The sequence below is a fragment of the Homarus americanus genome, unplaced genomic scaffold (assembly GCF_018991925.1).
Source record: "Homarus americanus isolate GMGI-L3 unplaced genomic scaffold, GMGI_Hamer_2.0 scaffold23578, whole genome shotgun sequence".
Lineage (NCBI taxonomy): Eukaryota > Metazoa > Arthropoda > Malacostraca > Decapoda > Nephropidae > Homarus > Homarus americanus.
In genome coordinates this window covers 7,183,612-7,204,005 of record NW_024733231.1, presented here as the reverse complement: position 1 = coordinate 7,204,005, position 20,394 = coordinate 7,183,612, and the positions used below count along the sequence as shown (strand labels likewise).

The 20,394-nt window shown below is 38.2% G+C and overlaps 2 protein-coding genes across 3 annotated transcripts; one reads left to right on the top strand and one right to left on the bottom strand.

Annotated features, from left to right (window-relative positions):
• Window positions 1-1,641: 1,641 nt before the first annotated feature.
• Window positions 1,642-10,602, bottom strand: LOC121869664 (splicing factor 45-like). 2 transcript variants are annotated; one of them, XM_042371200.1, is made up of 10 exons: window positions 10,461-10,602; window positions 9,256-9,376; window positions 8,770-8,886; window positions 7,687-7,807; window positions 6,890-6,971; window positions 4,993-5,075; window positions 3,918-4,060; window positions 3,289-3,516; window positions 2,316-2,490; window positions 1,642-2,046 (listed from the first exon to the last, which is right to left on the bottom strand). In XM_042371200.1, the coding sequence occupies exons 2-10, from the start codon at window positions 9,367-9,369 to the stop codon at window positions 1,940-1,942; spliced, it is 1,170 nt and encodes a 389-aa protein (XP_042227134.1). In that variant the 5' UTR covers window positions 9,370-9,376; window positions 10,461-10,602; the 3' UTR covers window positions 1,642-1,939. The 2 variants fall into 2 exon arrangements, with proteins under 2 accessions (XP_042227134.1, XP_042227133.1); XM_042371199.1 differs by having other exon boundaries at window positions 10,455-10,601.
• A 3,049-nt stretch (window positions 10,603-13,651) lies between these two features.
• LOC121869663 (transcription initiation factor TFIID subunit 8-like) lies at window positions 13,652-20,118 on the top strand. Its single transcript, XM_042371198.1, has 6 exons — window positions 13,652-13,916; window positions 14,640-14,761; window positions 15,339-15,493; window positions 16,093-16,250; window positions 17,915-18,048; window positions 19,231-20,118. Exons 1-6 carry the CDS (start codon window positions 13,751-13,753, stop codon window positions 19,324-19,326), a joined length of 831 nt encoding a protein of 276 aa, XP_042227132.1. The 5' UTR covers window positions 13,652-13,750; the 3' UTR covers window positions 19,327-20,118.
• The last annotated feature ends 276 nt before the right edge of the window (window positions 20,119-20,394 follow it).

Sequence of the window (20,394 nt, the reverse complement as noted above, 5' to 3'; positions counted from 1 at the left end):
TTATTATTATTATTATTATTATTATTATTATTACACACACACACTAGAAACGGTTTAGGAAACGGAAATTATTTTGACAGCTCCGGCACCTTAATAATTGGCACTGCAACACTGGCTGGGATGCTTCTGCTTAACACACTTACTCAAGGTAGTGGATGTGTGGACCCAAATTCTGGAACAGAACAGCAATATCGACAATACTGTATACAGTACCTGTATACCTAGATTTTGCTAAGGCTTTTGACAGTGTTCCCCATGAAAGGCTGAGAATTAAACTGGAAGGGTACGGGATTCAAGGAAGTGTCCTAGCGTGGATCTGAGACTTTCTGCATGATCGCAAACAGTGAGTGGTGATTAATGGTACGAAATCGTCATATGTTCCCGTGACAAGTGAGGTAAAACAGAGCAGAATATTGGGCCCGTTGTTTTTTGTTTGTTTCATAAATGACATGCCAGAAGCTATATACTCCTCCATACAAATGTTTGTGGATGATGCCTAGTTATTTATGGAAATTAAGAACCAAACAAACTGTGAAGAGCTGCAGAAAGATCTCTCTAAGCTTCAGGAATGGCTGCCAAGATTCAGTGTCACAAGGTGTAAGAGGATGCACCTGGGTTGTACCAATGGCAAGGAAGCATATCATATGCCTCAACGGGACGAAGAAACTGCATGAATAAAGACCGAATACGAAAAGGACCTGGGTGTGTATGTTGACAATGAACTGAAGTTCTCGGGTCATTGCGTGAGGAAGGTGAATCAAGCAATTAAACTAGTAGGTCTTATAAGAAAGTCGTTCAGATATGTACTTGTAGATGGACCATCTAGATATGCGACCCCTAGTGGAGCGGGCATCCGCCAGCTCCAGGTAAGAACATCCTGAAAGGTTTATAAACTTCTATTAAGTCACTCCTTGCCTGTCTATAGTATAAGCTAGGCAACTGCAGGTGTTCTAATCCTTCTGGGTAACCGAGGTGCCGTAGTGTAGGCACCAATCTGGTGCTCATCCTTTGCACCTAATCAACTGAGTCTCAGCATATCTCGGGGACCAGACGGGAAAGCACCTCACTCTTGAAGAGCTTTATGAGGGACGGACCATCTAGATATCTGAATGACCTTAGCTTAGTTGCTTGATTCACCTTCTTCTCACAATGGCCCGATTACTTCATTTCGTTGTCAACATACACACACAGGTCCTTTTCACATTCAGTCTCTGTTTATGCCGTTTTTTCATCCCGCTAGGACATGTCATATGCCTCCTTAATGTTGGTACAACCTGATGAATAAACACCCTAATGCTAAGCTAACCTAACCCCTCATTTCACATTCGGGTGTTTAATTATGAGGTGAAATAAGCAGGGGTTAGGTAGCTAGCTAGGTTCTTACATCTTTGATTAGCTAGAACATCCACTGTCCAAACCTAACCCCAGTAACATTGACACAAGACCTTATGTGTGTCCAGTGCCAACAAGTGTCCTGCTTATAAAACTGTTGTATGTGTTTTCAGAATTCTGTGCAACTCTTGAAATAGTCAGTGCAGTTTGTGAAGTCCTGATATGGTATAATACTTTTTTTACAGACACTACAATTACTGTCACTTCACTATATCCACCTTCATAAACCGGATAAAGGAAACAATATGATATAACACTTTCTGTTTATTTATATGTCTGACAAGACATTTCAGAAAGGAAAAAATATACTTCAGACATAAAAAGTACTTAGACAATGGTATCTAATTGTCAGTATTACAAAATTTTTTCTCTTTGTAGCTTGACTTTCAAACACTGAAGTAGAAATGACCTCACTGCCCAAAATTCAAATTTGCTAAGGACGTAACGACCCAGGTGTTGACAACCAGCAAATCCAAAGCAACAACGACAACAGAGAGGCAACCCATGTGGAAAAATGTTATGTTGTGCTTGGACTGATGTGTGTCGGTTAGTCACAACGTTCATTGAGTTTGTACGCCTTGAAGTCTTCGTGGTCATAGAAGCCAGCCTTAACTTGACGCCCACCAAAGAATCGCCCATTCAAATCAATAACAGCTGAAATATGAAGGTAAACAATTATAACAGCCTTAAAAAGCTTACATATACAGTACAGTATAAACACTTGGCTAAATTATGGAAATGTAAAGGCGATGAAGAAGGTTAAATAATAGAGGAGACTGATGAAAGAAAAGCCTGAGAAATAACAGGAATAGCCAAAAATATCAAACAGAAACACCTCCTATACAGTGCTATATTTTGCTTTTCTTTTCACTACCATCATAAATGACAAAATAATCATACAGAAATAATAATCCTTTGCTCACCCTTAATGGCTGATTCAACTCTCTGGAACTCGACAAAAATGCGCACGGCTTCCTCAGGTACGGCTCGTGGGATCTCGAAGATGACCACTTGAACGACAGCCCCGTATTTGCCATTGCATTCCTCGCGGACCTCCGGCTCTAACTCATCGTCCACCTCACCCGGCCCGACCATATTCTGGAGATGTAAGAGATCCCGATTAATGGCTTTTCTGTGTCCACTTGTGCCACCTTAGTTGGGATAGGTTAGGTGCATTATGTTAAGTGATAGGGGTTACATTATTTTAGCTCATTCATGGTTAAGTAGGTTAAGTTAGGTCTGTGAAGACTATATAGGTCTTATTTGGTTAGGTTTGGCTATTGCATTTTGATAGGAAGACAGACATGAGATATACAAGCAGAGAGGCAGAGCTTAATGAAAATCTATTGGAACATAATACAAATGACAGTGACTAACATACAAAAAACAAAATATTACCACACTGCTTAATACTGATACCTGTAGAGACACAACACAGCCTCACCAAGCAACCAATACTAACACAAACAATGTTAATTCCCTTTACATTCAGTCAAACATCCTCAATTTACCATCCACTAATATGGCTGCAAAGAAACAATAAAACAACAAGATGGTATGTGAAAAGTACGGGAAATTTAACAGATTTAGAGAGACAAATTCTTTTCTTTTACAGACATTACAATTCACCCAATGATGATAAAATTGTGAACAAGAGTAAAGGAAGAGTTTGAGGAATGTATGGGATATTGTCCTGAGGGGTCACACAGGAACTAGCTTTGATACCATGAGGGAGAAAATATAGATACTGTGAAAATACTGAGCAGATATATTAAATTTTCCATTGATCCCACAGCCTCAAACATGTTCATTAAATAGACATGGGGGGGATATTTAATTTAGACGAGATGTGTGGCTAGTTAAATTATCCTCGGTGTGGTTGATATATTAACTTACCCTGAGAAGCGCCACCTTGGATGGATTACGTAATATATGCGCCATCTTTGCCTCGGGCTTGTCGGACTGTGGTGTACGTGGGGGTGGCAGGGCAACTGGAGGAGGCATGGTGGGTGGTCCGGGGGAATCTTCACGTTCCAAAACAATCCGACCGCCCCGCTTGCTCGTTTTTTCTACCTCCAGGGCTCGGACAATACCCTGCTCACTCTTACCAAGTCCTTGACCCTCCTAAAAGATGGACAACGGAGAAGACAGTTAGCATTCAATTCTCACTCACCACTGTACATAAGATGGTGTTGTTTAAGTATAATTTTCTCCACTTCACAGTGTTCAACAATCTGTAGGTTACACAGCAATTCATATTATTATTTATTCCCATTGATGAAGTTTATCTAATAAAGCACTTTAAATATATTGTAACTACATGTATTGGTATTCATTCCAGATGTACAGCAGCTAAAACAACTATCTGAGTATACTTTGTGGGAAACAATATGAGACCATGGGAGATAAATTTTGGTATATGAGGGCTGTCACTAGTCACATGCTAAATTTCGGAGCATATCGACCCCCACCTGCACAGATAGTTGTTTTAGCTTCTGTACATCATGCATTACAACATAACTTACCTTAAAACCGTATTTTGCCATAATTTTTGCAGCAATTGTACTCCCAATACCACTAAAGTTTGGTCCTTTATTTGAGGGAACCCCAGCAAGAGCTCCATCATCTGCTCCCAGTGATGGAGGGGGTGCAATGGCAGCACCTGCACCTGTTAAATAAAAAATATACACAATCGTAGCTGAAATAATTGTAGTTAAATGCAGGAAACAGGTCACTCAAATGCTTAGCTAATGAGTTAATGTGATATGTCTACCATGTGGCCCCAACATCACATATCCAGACTGGGTGAAATAAGGCAAGTTTATCTCCACATTATTGTTGGATATTTGTGAACCAACAGGGTTTTAATGACAAGTCAGAGAAGGTATGGATACACTACAGATACACACCAGCTCACACCAGATATAAACCAAATAATACCTCTAAAGTAAAGATAAAAAACAGGAGACAGATAGATTATCAAGAGTGTACAAGTAGTAATTGTTTTATAGTACACATACCTTGGAATATAAGTACAGTACATATAAAATTTTTAGACTACACAAAAAACACTGAAATGAGGTATATTTAATCAACCTGGGGGGGGGATACACAGGTCAAACTCAACCAACTATTTATTTATCTCAACAACATCTAGTTACACCTACCAACTAAATTTCTGAATGGTGTTAAAATTCTTCCTCACATTGATCTTGTTCTTTACCCAAATTCTCAACCACATAAAATTTCACGTTAAAAACAATGCTATACTTTATATCACCAGACATATATAATGTTAAGCTGTCTCAATGGGTGTAAATATTACCAACACTACTCTTTTGTTTCCCAGCTTAATGTCCCTTTTTTGTTTCCCATCTAAATGTCTTCTTTTGTTTCCCTAATGTCCTTTTTTCCCAGGTTAATGCCCCTTTTTTGTTGTTTCCCATCTAAATGTCTTCTTTTGTTTCCCTAATGTCTTTCTTTTGTTTCCCAGCTTAATGATCCCTTTTGTTTCCCAGCTTAATAACCTCTTTTGTGTCCCAGCTTAATGATCCCTTTTGTTTCTCAGTTTAATGCTTAGTACAGTACTTAATTTTTTACCTCTTCTCGGTCGCTCCTCTTCCTCTTCTTCCTCCTCTGGTTCTCTAAGCCGGGCAAAACCTGTCGCCTCTTCTGATCCTCCTCTGATATCAAGACAGTAAGGACAAAATTATAAAACCCCAACAACAAAAAATTACAAAACCCCAACAGCAAAAAATTATAAAACCCCAACAACAAAAATTATTAAACCCCAACAACAAAAAATTATAAAACCCCAACAACAAAAAATTATAAAACCCCAACAACAAAAAATTATAAAATCCCAACACTTTAAAATGAGTTAATAATCACTTTTGGTAAATTCTCTCTATACAATAAATCATTACTGTAGTACATTCCCCCCAAAATATGGAGTTTTGGTCATTCACTGCCTGAGAGTGATTATGCATAGTGCTGTATATACATGCAGGTAGTCCCCGACTTACGACTGCTTGGACTTACGACCGTTGGGACTTACAACCGCCGCAGTTGTGACCATTTATTTTTTCAAATGACGTACGCATTTTCTATACCGAAACGTTTCCATTTAGTGTAGTCTCCATGTATAATTAGAAAATTATGGGGGCCCCATGTGCATTCAGCTGATTACATTAAAGGTAAGTGCTCAGTCACACTGAATCCATTCCTCATTATTTATTACTTTTACTGTACTGTATTTCATTGTAATTTAAAAAAAAAAATTGATTTTTTTTTTATCTATGTCGGACTTACGACCATTCGGACTTACGACCTGGATTTGGGTCCCTAACCCCATCGTAAATCGGGGAGCACCTGTATAGGACAAAGTGTACTTAAAAATGTTAGGTTGTCTTAATTTGGTTACAGTATTGATAAATTCTGAATACAATTATTAATATTCCTGTTGAGAGGATAAGTTTAAAATGCTGTGATCATTTTAAAGTCTTCCGTCATATTTTCACTCTGGGCGTGTTAGAATTTACTTAATGAATTGTAATTATCATTGTACATCTCTACAGTAAGAAAACCTAATCTAACATAACCAAACCAAACAGTAAACTAACAGATAAGGTTTCCCCATTTCCTCATCATATGCTCATAAATGGAAAGCAAGGGATATTAAATTACCACTATTAATGACCACCATTTAACCCTATGTAGACTATAATAAACTTCTCATGCCAGGGCCTTTTACATTATGATGTACAGTCGCAAATAAAAGTCCTGTCGAGGGCTTCTTCTGCTGCTGTATGAACCCAGAGATTCAGCCTCATGAACCCGGTACAGTAGACATTGATGTATTATTTTGTAAATGCTTTGGATTCATGAGTCTGAATCTTGGGTTCGTGAAGCAGCATAAACATCTTGTAATTCGTGCCAAAGTTTTAAATGGACGAATAGTGTATGAGCCATGGAAATTTGCCAGACATTATCATCTCAAATAAATTCCCCAGTGTTTTCAAGTCATCAGTTACTCAATAGCAATCCTGGGAACAAGGTGTAGCCAGCATGGACTTGAATTATAAAAATCTCAAGTCTTCTGGGATAATGATAATGAATGTACAGTCTAGATAGAGTTAAGGTTAAAATAGGTTGGGCATCTTCATCTCTTAATACTTATAACAAATCTAGTTTTAATACTAAAAAACTCTCTTACAGATGAGATCTTACAAAGATAAAAAGAAGAGAAGAGAGACTAAATCACGCAAAATACACAATGTAGTATTTGCTTGACCAGATAACTCCCAAGTTATCGTTCATGTAAACCCGCACACAGTTTTAAGAGTTCTAAGATATATTTTTAACAAGACTAATAACTCTTTAATGAGTAGTGTCATATTTAGCTACTTTATTCTGGCTAACATGAGGTTTTATTAAGCATCTCGATCAAAGGTTGAACAAAATAAATAATAATAAATAAATAAACATATGGCCTTACCTTTCTCTTCTTTTCCTTTCTCTTTCCTCTCTCTCCTTAATTCTTGTCTCCTCTTCCTCTCGATCTCTCTTTTCTCTCATTTCTGAAAGCAATTGATATTATCGTATTGTACACATAAGTCAAAATGCAATACAGTACATGCGAACACACACACTCCAAATATCTCTGAGGACTTGAATCACCAAAATATACACCATGACCTCCTAATTAATATGTAAATAAATCCACTCACTTTTGTTTTTCCTCTACTGTCAAAGAGTACCTCGGAATATGCTGTTAACTACTCATTCTGACTCTGAAGAACAAAAATTAAAAGCTGTGGTGGTGAATTTAGGTCCCATTTTATCATTATGGGGATCACATGAAGGTTAGGTTTCCAGCTTATTCCACCTGATGATTTAACACCCTAATGCTACCTGGATATATGGGAAGGGGGGAGAGGTTAGGTTGAATTAGACTGTTAGGTTAGATTAGATGAAATTAGGATAGAATAGGTTATCTAAGATTGTTAGATTAGATTCAGTTAGATTAGGTTATGTTAGATTTGCACTTGGGTAGTTAGTCTTACAGCAAAATAAGCTGGGGTGTCTAATCTTCATATAATCCATATAATTCATTAACTGTGATAAATTACACTAACACTTCTAAATCATGTGTATCCTCAACAAAGCTCTATATTACTATTTACCTCACCATTAATATCAAGACAAAACAAATTTCTCCAAGTGTTTTGTGCACAGATGGGACCCTAGACAGTATGGAAAGACAGACATAATAACAGATTCACTCGGCACTACCTTTGACAACCTTCTCGTAGTCATTGGGCCATAACGGGTCGTACTCATTGATAAACTTCCACTCTGGATCGCTGGAACCGACGTATGAGGGATTCACCGATGTGGCTCTCCCAAACTCTTGCTACAAGAAAGAAGAAATAGTTATTACAGCCACTCCTCGACTTACGACCTACTCGACTTACGACCACCAGGACATACAACCGCCCCAGTCGTACGAAATTTTTTCAAATTACGTATTTTCGAGTCCCGACGTTAGTGATTGCGCTGTGTACTGACAAAATTTTCGTTTGTAATTCCCTTTGAAATGGCTGGCAAGCTTAAAAGTGAGAGTTTTGTGGTGCTGAGAAGAAAACGAGACACCCATTTTAGATTTTCTATGTATTATTTTCGCATTTTCGACTTACGACCAATTCGACTTACAACCTGGATTTGGGTCCCTAACCCCGTCGTAAGTCAGGGACTGCCTGTATTTACTAAACTATTCAACCATCCATACGTTTTTATTTTTACAATTCAGACACAAATCATCAAAAACCTCAATAAAAAATTAAATAGTAAACTGGGGTTTTTGTCTAATGTCTTGTTCTCTTCCTCAATAATACTGTACTGTTGTTGGACAAACCTAACAGTGAATATGACAGACTCACGACAAATGACTAAAAATTAAGCCTAAGAATATAATAACAGACTCATAGATAACTGACTAATAACTTTCAGAATATAACACTCACAGATGACTGACTAATAAGCTTAAAACTATAGTAATAAGCTTCAGAATATAACAGACTTACAGATGACTGACTAATAAGCTTAAAAATATAATAATAAGCTTCAGAATATAACAGACTTACAGATGACTGACTAATAAGCTTAAAAATATAATAATAAGCTTCAGGATATAACAGACTCACAGATGACTGACTAATAAGCTTAAAAATATAATAATAAACTCAAGATATAACAGACACAGATGACTGACTAATAAGCTTAAAAATTTAATAATAAGCTTCAGGATATAACAGCCTCACAGGTGACTGACTAATAAGCTTCAGGATATAACAGACTCACAGGTGACTGACTAACCTTCTGGCCCGGAAAGAGAAGAGGCGGAGTGTTTTCATCGTCTTCCCGTCGAGATTTCAGGTCAATCACTGGTGGTAGTTTGGTGCCAGATACTCGACGCGTCTGGTCCCGCTTTGGCTGCATGAAGAATGATAAATCGCTCGAGAGAAATTCACGTTTTAAGTATTATTTATATATACCTGGGAATATCGACCAGTTTTATGCATTTTCTGAATAATTGTGAGTTGTAATGTTGCCTGATACAATACTATTTTATTCTATTCTAAAATATCTACCATAACCATTGAATCACCTGAAGATTAGACACCTCAGCTTATTTCATGTGACTAAATGTCCTAATGTTACCTGGAGGGGTTTGATTAGATTAGGTTAGCAGTAAGGTGTTTAATCATCAGGTGAAATATTCTGCGGTCACACGTATTATCTCGAAAACTTATATGTTATAATTTCAGACATAAGATGTTACTCAAGGTATCTCATACGTACTGTTGTGATGGTCGCTTTTTTAAATGCCAGCTGATTATGCATGAGCTTGATGCCAGATGCCCATCCTGAAGCACCCGAGGCTTTGTCAGTATCGATGTCATCGTACAGAGACATGTCTTAACTGAAAAACCAACATAATATAAATGTATTACAAAATATAACCAAAAAACAAATGGCTACTACACAAATCGGGAGTCTCAGCCACCAGAGGAGTCCTCAACATTCTGGAGCTCTTTTATCACATTCTAAAAATCAGTTTAGTCCATTATTTCATTTCATTAACCTTATTCTCTTAAAAGTAAGTAAGTACTTTCTGTTTAATATGGAGGGGGGGGGGGTCCTCTCCCAGGCTAGGAAGTTGGGTAAGGTTCAGTAGGTTTCTTTGGTTGGTTAGGTCTGGAAAAAAGTGGTAAATTTGCTTGTAATTGCCCCACTCAAGCTAACCTAACCTAATAGGTAAATTAAATTTTACTTTTATCCTCTTCACCGGCTTGTTAGCCACTTGGGGGATCAGTCACGTCTCTATTACACACTGTTGGCAAGTACTGGGCATGCACCGGCTCCTGAATGTACCTGAACCTGCTCCAGTGTTACATAAGACCATAAGGAGTCTACAATAGGCCGGTTGGCCTGTGCATGGCAGCTCCTGTCGAGAGTTACTACCACTCTCTATCATCCATGAATCTATCTAGCCTCCTTTTAAAACTTTCCAGCGTTCCAGCACTTACTACAAAGTTGCTAAGCTTGATCCATTCGTCCACCACCCTATTTGTGAACCAGTTCCTTCCTATCTCCCTCCTAAACCTAAACTTATCCAACTTAAATCCTTTGCTACGAGTCCTAACCTGCTCGGATATTATAAGTCTGGTCTTGAAAGAGCTCACACTCGGTGCCGTCACTGCGAAAAAGTTTACCCTCACAGTTTTCTGGCCACAGTGCTTATCAACTCTGGTCTTGAAAGAATTGTGGGGCAATTAAAAGCAAAATAAAACCCAAAAAGTAAACGAAATCGAACAATGTGTTCTGGTGTTCGCCGTCTGCTCCATGGTTACCAAAACTAAGGCAGGTAAATAATAAATTAAAGCAATAATAAAATACTGTATGGCTGGTATACCCGTGATGTATAAAATACAGGTATTCCAACGTAGATAATACTAAGGTATTATCACCAATATATCTTGACTACTGCACACACTTACACTAACATAAGGGTTAATTATCCCATACAGATGACAGGTTTAGTAAAGTAGTAGATTGTTCACGATTTAAGAATATTCGACCAGGGAGCCCAGGACATCTTCCCTCAGCAGTTTGTTTACAGCAGCACTAGCAGTGAACACTTGCAGCGCTCACTCTCAACACCCACTATACTATATACAGTATAAATAAAAATTATATCAGTAAAATCCTTATGCAATTTCACATTGATTCACGATATAAAATATATCGATTTTTTTTTTCTTTTATCCTCTTCGCCACTGGTCGGCTCGTTAGCCGCTTGGGCGATCGGTCACGTCTCTGTCACGCACTGTTGGCAAGTACTGGGCATGCACCGGCTCCTGAATGTACCTGAACCCGCTCCAGTGTTGGTCAAGTCTGGTCTTGAAAGAGCTCACACTCGGTGCCGTCACAACACTTTCTGGTAGAGTGTTCCAAGAGTTTACAACCCTCACTCCGAAGAAGTTTGCCCTCACGGTTTTCTGGACTTGCGGCTTCTTCAATCTTGAGCTGTGACCCCTTGTGGGGCGAGCGTCCGCCAGCTCCAAGTAAGGACACTCAACTGAGTAGTGCCCCCTGAGATGCTTATACACCTCAACTAGGTCCCCCCTTGCCCGTCTGTAGTATAAGCGAGGCAAGTTCAGGCGCTCCAATCTCTCAGGGTAGCTGAGGTGCCGAAGTGCAGGCACCAGTCTGGTGGCCCTCCTTTGAACATTTTCAACCAACTGACAGTCCCTAGCATATCTCGGGGACCAGATGGGGTGACAGTACTCCAGATGGGGAAGCACTTCACTCCTGAAGATCGTCACGAGGGACGGACCGTCTAGATATCTGAACGACCTTCTTATAAGACCCAATAATTTATTTGCCTGATTTACCTTCTTCTCACAATGGCCCGAGAACTTCAGCTCATTGTCAACATACACACCTAGGTCCTTCTCACACACAGTCTCAACTAGTGCATTTTCTTCATCCCGTTGGGACATATGATACGCCTCCTTACCGTTGGTACGCCCCAGGTGCATCCTCTTACACTTCGTGACATTGAATCTCAGCAGCCATTTCTTCGACCATTCCTGGAGCCCACAGAGGTCCTTCTGCAGCTCTTCACAGTCCGCTTGGTTCTTAATTTCCCGAAATAACTTGCCATCATCGGCAAACATTTGTATGGAGGAGTGTACAACGTCAGGCATGTCATTTATGAAACAAACAAACAACAGCGGGCCCAATACACTGCCCCCACTGGTACAGATGTATTAATCACCACACTTGTTACAGGTACAGATGACGATTTCGTGCCATTAATCACCACACACTGCTTGCGGTCATGTAGAAAATCTTCTATCCACGCTAGGACATTTCCCCGAATTCCGTACCCTTCCAGTTTGATTTTCAGCCTTTCGTGGGGTACACTGTCGAAAGCCTTGGCAAAATCTAGGTAAATATTGTCGATATTACCACCCCGTTCTAGAATATGGGTCCAAATATCCAATACCTTGAGCAATTGTGTTAAGCAAGAGCGTCCCGGCATAGAACCGTGTTGGCAATCTTTAACAAGGTTGTTTCGTAGTAGATGTTCCATCACGGCATCTCTGATAATACTCTCCAGTACTTTACATATTATGCTGGTCAGGCTCACCGGTCTATAGTTGTTCGTGGAGTGACTATCGCCCTTCTTGAAGATAGGACTCACATAAGCCACTTTCCATTCACTGGGGACCATTTGTTCATCCAGGCATTTACAAAACAGAATCTTCAGGGGCTCTGCAAGCTCGTTGCACAACTCTCTTAGCACTCTAGGATGCGCCATGTCAGGTCCGGGACTCTTATGGACCTTTAGCCTGGACAGTTTATTTCTAATACCCTCTTCTGTGAACACAATGTGGGTCAGTGCTGTGTCGAACCGTCTGTCCTCAAACGCAGGAAGGTTAGTTGCATCCTCTCTTGTGAACACTGAGGAAAAGAAGCTGTTCAATGCCTCAGCTTTATCCTGGTCAGAATCTGCGTAACTACCATCTTCAAGCCTCAGGTCTGATACTCCTACTCGCGTTTTCAATTTCGACTTTGCATAGCGGTAAAACGCCTTTGGGTTTGACTTGACCTCGCGTGCAACCAGCCTCTGGAACTCCTTTTCAGCCCTCCTACACTCTATCTTTGCTTGGTTTCTGGCTCTTGCATACATCCTCCTGTCTTGCTCATCGTTTGACCCAACCCACGTCTTGAATTTCTGGGTTTTCTTCTTAATTTTGTCGACCGCCGCATGGTTCATGTGTAGGGATCCCCTCGTATTCCTAGAAGCACTGGGTTTGGTCTTGGGTATATATTTATCGATGCTGATATACAATCCTTAAAAGCTTCACTTGATGTCACACCTTCAGTTTGAAGAAGCCACAAGTTGACAAAATTGTTAGGGCAATGTTTTTGGAGTATGAGTTATGAACTCTTGGAACAATCTTCAGACTTTATGACGGCACCGAGTGCGTCTCGGCCACACTCGAACCCATGATATAGTAGTGGGATAAACACGTTACGCTGTATTGTCGCTGCATTTTAAGCAAATTTGTTTCACGTGTAATAAAGTAACAAAGAATAGTTTAATCGGCCGAACAGCTAGTTAGCTGATATATGGTGAGATAATTAAAAGAAAGTAAGATTAATGTTGTGTGTATGTGGTTGGTCGTCTCTGTTCGTTAAGTGAGGCTGGAGAACAAACGGTTTAGTAGCAGATATGTTTATGTGAGGGATCATATCTATGTAATTAGTAAATTATCCCACAATATATCGTAAATAACTCTTAACGATAATGTTCAGAAACTTATGGGATTATCTTCCTTCCATTGTAGCTTTTTGTTCTGCCGTATCATATTCTGCCTTCGCTCCAGAGGCCAAAGGTTTTTTCTCATGACAGTAGTTCATTGATCTCCACATAATTCAGATATTAATAAAATCTTGTTATTTAATTAAATGTAGGATAATATTCATTAATATTAGAATTTATTCGTTTAAACGATAACCATTAAGTTGACATTACAACTAACTTTATCAGTATATCAGACATTTCATAATTCACGAATAATCCATTCGAATATATGAATATAATTGCATCTATTATTATCTAAAATTAATATATACCAGTTAGTAAACTATCGACTTAATAAACAATTATATCCAGGATCACTTAAGTTGAGAAGGGCAAGGTGGACGTATTTGTGTCAGACTCTGAGCAACAACCATTCATTATCGTTTTTTGTGGGCTGTGTTCAAATTTAAATCACAAATGCAGACTATGGCAGCATTACCCACGGGTGTAGTTGAAATACCAGCAACTGTTAACCCGCGGAGGAAGACTTTAGCTTCGGCCGTGGGAGGCATCGTACAGGAGTCTGGCTTCCTCTATGCTGAAAAGGCTGCCATGGGCACACTCACGGAGATGCTGCAGAGCTGTGAGTAAAGTAATCAATATTCGGTAATACTTTAGAACAAGCGACCGGGTCAACCAGCAACTTAAGTGAATTATTTCTATTGAAGTTAATGGATCACCAGAAGATTTTCCAACCCAGCTTATTTCACCTAAAGATTTACCACCATAACACTGTTTGGGGGGTGGGGGGGGGATGAGATTAAGTTAGCATTAGGGTGGTTAATCTTCAAGTGAAATAAGCTGGGTTGGAAAATCTTTATAGATTATCCACGATAACTTCCTTCTACCTCAAGAGGATTTAATAGTTTTTATAATTAATTGGTCAACCTTTCCATCTAGAATGCTAATCTAAGTCGACACACAGATAAGATAAACCAATCAAACCTATTATAGGATAGAAGTATATCATTTTATTTTAGGTCAGGCATGGTAGGATAATTTACGGGTAATACTTCAGACATAAGACTCGCAGCAAGAAGCTTGTGGAGGATGCTACAGGTATCTTGTTGTAAAACCTAGCATCATAATAATTTGCTTCAGACGTACATATATATATATATATATATATATATATATATATATATATATATATATATATATATATATATATATATATATATATATATATATATATATATATATATATATATATATATATATATATATATATATATATATATATATATATATTTTCTCATTACATTACTCAAATATTGTTTGTGAATTTAATTAATTTTTCTTTCAGTAATCAGTGAAATTGGTCGTAGCAGTAAAGCATTTTGTGAACAGGCGTATCGGACGGAGCCAGTCGTTGGTGATGTGGTTATGGCTCTAATAGATATGGGCATTAGTATTGAAGGATTACAAGTGAGTGTTGATGTTTCCTTCATATTCTACTAACTTTTGACCAACTTGTAAGGCCACTTTCTCCTGGGCTTCACCACCTGGTTAAACTAATACTAAATTATGCCAGGCTTATATTTTAGGCTTTCTCCAGATTCCATAGCCACAACATTTTTTAGGAATGTGACCTTAATACACACTGAGGGTTGACTTGTATGGTTACTGGACACACACACCAAGCTATCCCTTAACAAAATAGTTTCCGGTTATTCATGGATCCATTTGGCACCATGTTGCAGTTTAGACTTTTTTTAAACAAACAGAATTGAATCTTACATCTTGAATCCATTGGGTGGGAAGGCTGCTTGGAGTAGGTCTTTATGTCTTAATAATGTACCTTGGTGTGAAATATGTTGAGGCTCTCTGGTAAGTCAGTGTGTATCTGTGGTTTACATCTTACATGTCACTTATTCCTTCTCAGATCATAAATTGGAACTTCTATTTTAGTCCTTCAGTTGGTAGTATAGGGTAGTAGGACAAGGTTATAGATAAATTAATAAATAATTTTTTATTGTAATTTATTAAATATTTTTATACACAGGCCTTCAGACTTCGCCAGAACAGAGTCGTTATCGCTGCTCCGGCCCAACAAGTGGACCTGAAGCAACACAATGTACTACAAGTTGGTGATAAGAAGTCTCATCCACAACACATTCCTGATCATCTTCCTCCATTTCCTGATACTCACACTTACTGGTACAGTATGTCACATTTCCTGTAGTACTGTGCACACATGAAGGGGTTTCTGGCTTGGGTGTTTTGTCAGTCTTTCATAATTTCCACTATCAAGGAGATGGTCTCCAAAGAATAAGCATCATTAGTCCTCTTAAAATTTTCCTCATTATGGGGAAATAGCCACAGATGTCTAAATTAGGATTTAAAAAAAAAAAAAAAAAAAAAATTTTTGCAAAGATAAAGGTGTGTTGTACCTGAACTGTACACACAGAAATTAATGGTTTGAATAACTTTTTAATTTTTCAGAAGCCAATATAGATATCTGAAAATTGTCTGAAAACTTTTCCTTTAATTTCCAGAAATTAAGTCACAGGCAACCGAAGTAGCCAATGTGAACAGTTTATTTTTATAAATTTTTTTTCATTGTGCTGGAGGATTTCAATAAACCTCAAAGTCATGGACTATTTACTTAAACTTGGTCACATTAGTTGAAAACCAGCAAAAAACTGCTGACTTTTACTTTTGTATTAGAAACTCAAAATGTTATATACTGTAGGTAGAAAATTAAGTAGTACGTAGTCTTCTTAATATGATTGATATTATTTTTTCCTCGTTTTCAGTTTTTCGCACACGTACAAGCAGCCAGTGACAGAATATGAGGCTATCCGAGAAAAGGCCGCTGCTCAGAAGAGAGACATAGAGAGAGCATTAACCAAATTTGCCGCCAAAACCAGCGATACACAGAACCTTTTCTTCACTGATGATAAGGAATTTATGCGTTAGTATTATACTGTGCTCCAAATATATATCAAAATACAAAACAATACACACTACATCTTCCTCATCTTCTATCCTGGATTCCCCTATATGCATAAAAACAAAACACAAGCAGCATGAAGCATCTGCCGAGGATGACCGCCATCTCTCCAACTAACTCCACAACCAACTTTCACTGATAGCCACCTCCTTACAACCAACTTTCACTGATAGCCACCTTACAACCAACTTTCACTGATAGCCACCTCCTTACAACCAACTTTCACTGATAGCCACCTCCTTACAACCAACTTTCACTGATAGCCACCTCCTTACAACCAACTTTCACTGATAGCCACCTCCTTACAACCAACTTTCACTGATAGCGATAGCCACCTCCTTACAACCAACTTTCACCGATAGCCACCTCCTTACAACCAACTTTCACTGATAGCCACCTCCTTACAACCAACTTTCACTGATAGCCACCTCCTTACAACCAACTTTCACTGATAGCCACCTCCTTACAACCAACTTTCATTGATAGCCACCTCCTTACAACCAACTTTCATTGATGATAGCCAGCTTCCAGTGACAATAGCTGTTGTGTAAGGGTTAATCACATACCTTGCTACAGTTGAACACTTGCTGCATGTCATTCCTTCTTCACAAAATCTCTTTGTAGCTCTTCAAGTATAGGATATGAAGCCACTATATAGAAGCTACATGTTGATGTATTGAGTATAATGTTGACAATCTGTGTGTGTGTATTTCTTTCTTGATCTCTGTCTCCTTTCAACTTCTTGAAAAGATGTACAGTACATTGTTTTATTGCTCAAGTTATTACTTCTCATGTTAGGCTGGATCAACCTATACCACTTACAAGTTTATGAGACATATCTGACTAAGTATCCCCCCCACAAGGCTCCAAATCTGGTTTGTTTACCCTGACATATACAGTACACTAGCCAGCAACACCCATTACTAAAAGTGGGGAAAAGAAAAAATCATGAAAATAGATAGATAACCAGATAATAAACAGTACAACTGTATCTAGTTGCTCTTCTACAGTACTCAAGAACGTTCAACTTACAAACTTTCAGAGATACAAACATCATCACTGAGGGGGGGGTTACCTGCCAGAACAGGTGTTTAATGTGGATCAGACTGGATTATTTTGAAGGAAATTCCAAATAGAACAAATATTACCTAAGAGAAGAGTGAGCTCGGTTTTAAGGCTGTATTAAAGGGCATAGCTGTACTAAATATCCAGTCTTTTCATTTTTTTACAATATGTTTGGTATCTACAAGAGTAAAGTTGGACTTACAAACAAGCCTCGGGAATTTATCTCGTTCGTAAGTAGAGGAGCACCTGTACAGTAATTTCTAACAGGTAATAAAATATTGTTGCTTAACCCCCTCAAGAACTTTGGGTAGCATTGGTGGCGCTAATTGTGCCATTAAAACTTATTTTGCGTACAAGAGGGTTAATCTATTCATAAGAAGTATTTTAGATTTACCTGTCTTTTATGGTACCGATATTAATATTCTCAAGCACAATAGAATCTTCAATTGATTAAAATTAATTTGTGTAATGCCAGTACAGGTATACTGTACATTATCATTAATGTGTCTGAATATCCTGCATGATTGTTTTGACTAAATTAAACTTTCCTCCACCTTCAGTTGTAGGTGTGACACCCAACTCCAAGTCATACTTGGATGCTCTTATGCCCAGGGACCAAGTGTTTGAAGAGGAGGAGGAGAGAACAAGAACAAAGAAGAGAAGAATGGTTCATGAAGAAGGGGACCCAAATCACGTGAGAATCAATAAAAGGCTTTTCTCTTATATAATACATGTACCACATCTTGTGGTGTTGCAGCTGTATAGTTTAATAGGAAGGTCATTCCCTACTTGTCTGCCAGAGATGGCCAGTATCTGTTTGGCCACAAATTGGTTCATGTGGCATCTCAGCCATCCCAGGGTGGCTTACTCACCATCCTCACAAGTGTGCACTACCCGTACCCCCACTAAAACTAGATTCAATCGCCTTGTTCATGCTAAGTACAGCACTGTGAAGCTGGGAAATGTCCCAGAACTAATGATGAGAGTACTTGACGATTATGATTGAACAATTGCGAGTGATAGAGAGACAATGACGTTAAGAGTGAAGTGCACAGTGAAATATTAACTTTTACGCAACTTTTCCCCTATAACTATTTTTTTGTTTTGTTTTTTAATGTACATTTCTCATAACAATTAATTTCATATTGTAATCACATGAAATAAAGAAGGTATAAAGTGGTGTATAAACATTTTTATTGTGTAAAAATTTTTTTTGTTTTACTCACTCTTACATACAGTATAGAAATGATTATTTTATCATGATTACTCATATAAAACTGTAGATAATTTATTTAAAATGCTAATGCAGCAAATCCCACTCTTTTATCTCAAATATCAAGCTTGCTATGACTCATTATCTACACAACTGCCATTTGCATAGATGCTGGCTGGGTGGCCTCAAGCCTTGCCATGCAGCCCAACTGGTACACTGCCTCTGCCGACCCTCAGCAATGGGGCTCCCACACTCTGCTCCCCCGTACAAAGAAATGTTTATTCCCTTCATGTTTGTGACCTTATGATAATTATTTCTTTTATTTTTGCACATGGGAGTTGAAATATAACCAGAACATAATTAACACCTCACTCAACCTGGTAGAGTGAGGGCCAGGGGATGTGGCTGCCCCAGGGGCACTTGATTTGAATATTTCCTTGGACCAAAATGCAAACAAACTTATTTTTGTTTGAAATATATTTTTTATTTCTATTAGCTGGTACTATGCCACTCCATGATAGTTGTGAATCTTTATCTTGAAAATGCTACTAGGCCTAATTTATGTTCTGTTATACTTTCATGAAGAAACAGTTTGTCATGATATTTTGTTTTCATACAGAAGTATTCCTCAATCATTATTTAATCTCAAATAATTGTTTTCAGGAGAAGGACAGAATGAACGAAACACAAGATGCCGAGTTGGACAACCCCTACCTCAGACCTGTCAAGATGCCACGCAAACCCAAAGTGAAGAAGTGAATTACTAGTGTTCCTCATTCATAATTTGTTAGGAAAGTAAGGTATAGTAAGGTGTACAATGTATAGTCATTACTTTCAAAATCTACTCAGGCTGTAATGGAGTGACGGATAGAAGAGGTTGATCACTTCAGTTCTTTCAGACTAAGTTTTTTTCCATTTCAGGATCTGGATGAATCTTGAATGATCCTACTCATTTTCTTTTATAATGGAAAAATAAATAAAGCACTGGCATTGATGTTATACAAGATTTCCAGGTGGTTCTGCTGCTTGTAGATTATTTATGAAATACAAAGGAAAATTGTAGCTCAGAGGCAAACTTTCCTATCCTTTAAATAACTTGCAGTTTGTATTAATATTATTAACCACTGTGGCTCGTGTTTCTGCCCTCACCTACTTTATAATGGTGTCAAGGCTGTTCAACACTGGACTTACAATTGATCAGCTCACTCAGAAATACAAACATCAAATACTTTTAAAGTTGTGATTATCAAGGTGGAGTGTTGCTGGTTCATGTCTGAGCACCCACAGGTCACCCACCTGTGGATGGGTATCTAACTTTATAGTTTGATAAGTGAGGATACCAATCACTGCATCCTTGTGTACTCAAGGCTTTGTAATCAGTTTACTGTCAGTGGGACCCACTTACACTTTTCATTGATTACCAGCATTTCAATACATTTATTGAAACAAACAAATTTTTAAACAAGAGCACCAAACTTGAAAATAATGCATATTTAATATGCTTCTGGATTTATTTTTATAGTGGTAACTTGTTAATAAAATGTTTTAATATGAGCCATATTAATCAACCTATTTTATATTTAGAAAACTGTAATGCAAATATGTCTCACATTACCAACCACCACCTGTGGATAAACTAACATTTTGTCTGTCAGTCTGTGGGTTTAAGATGGTAAACTTCACACATTGGTCTGTTCTCAACAGACCAATTAAAAAAATATATGACCTTACTCAACGGGCATAATAAGAATCTGAGATAAAAAAGTAACACAATAATCAGTCTTGCTGATGGACTTTGAAGTAATTTCACCCATTTTCAGCTATCTT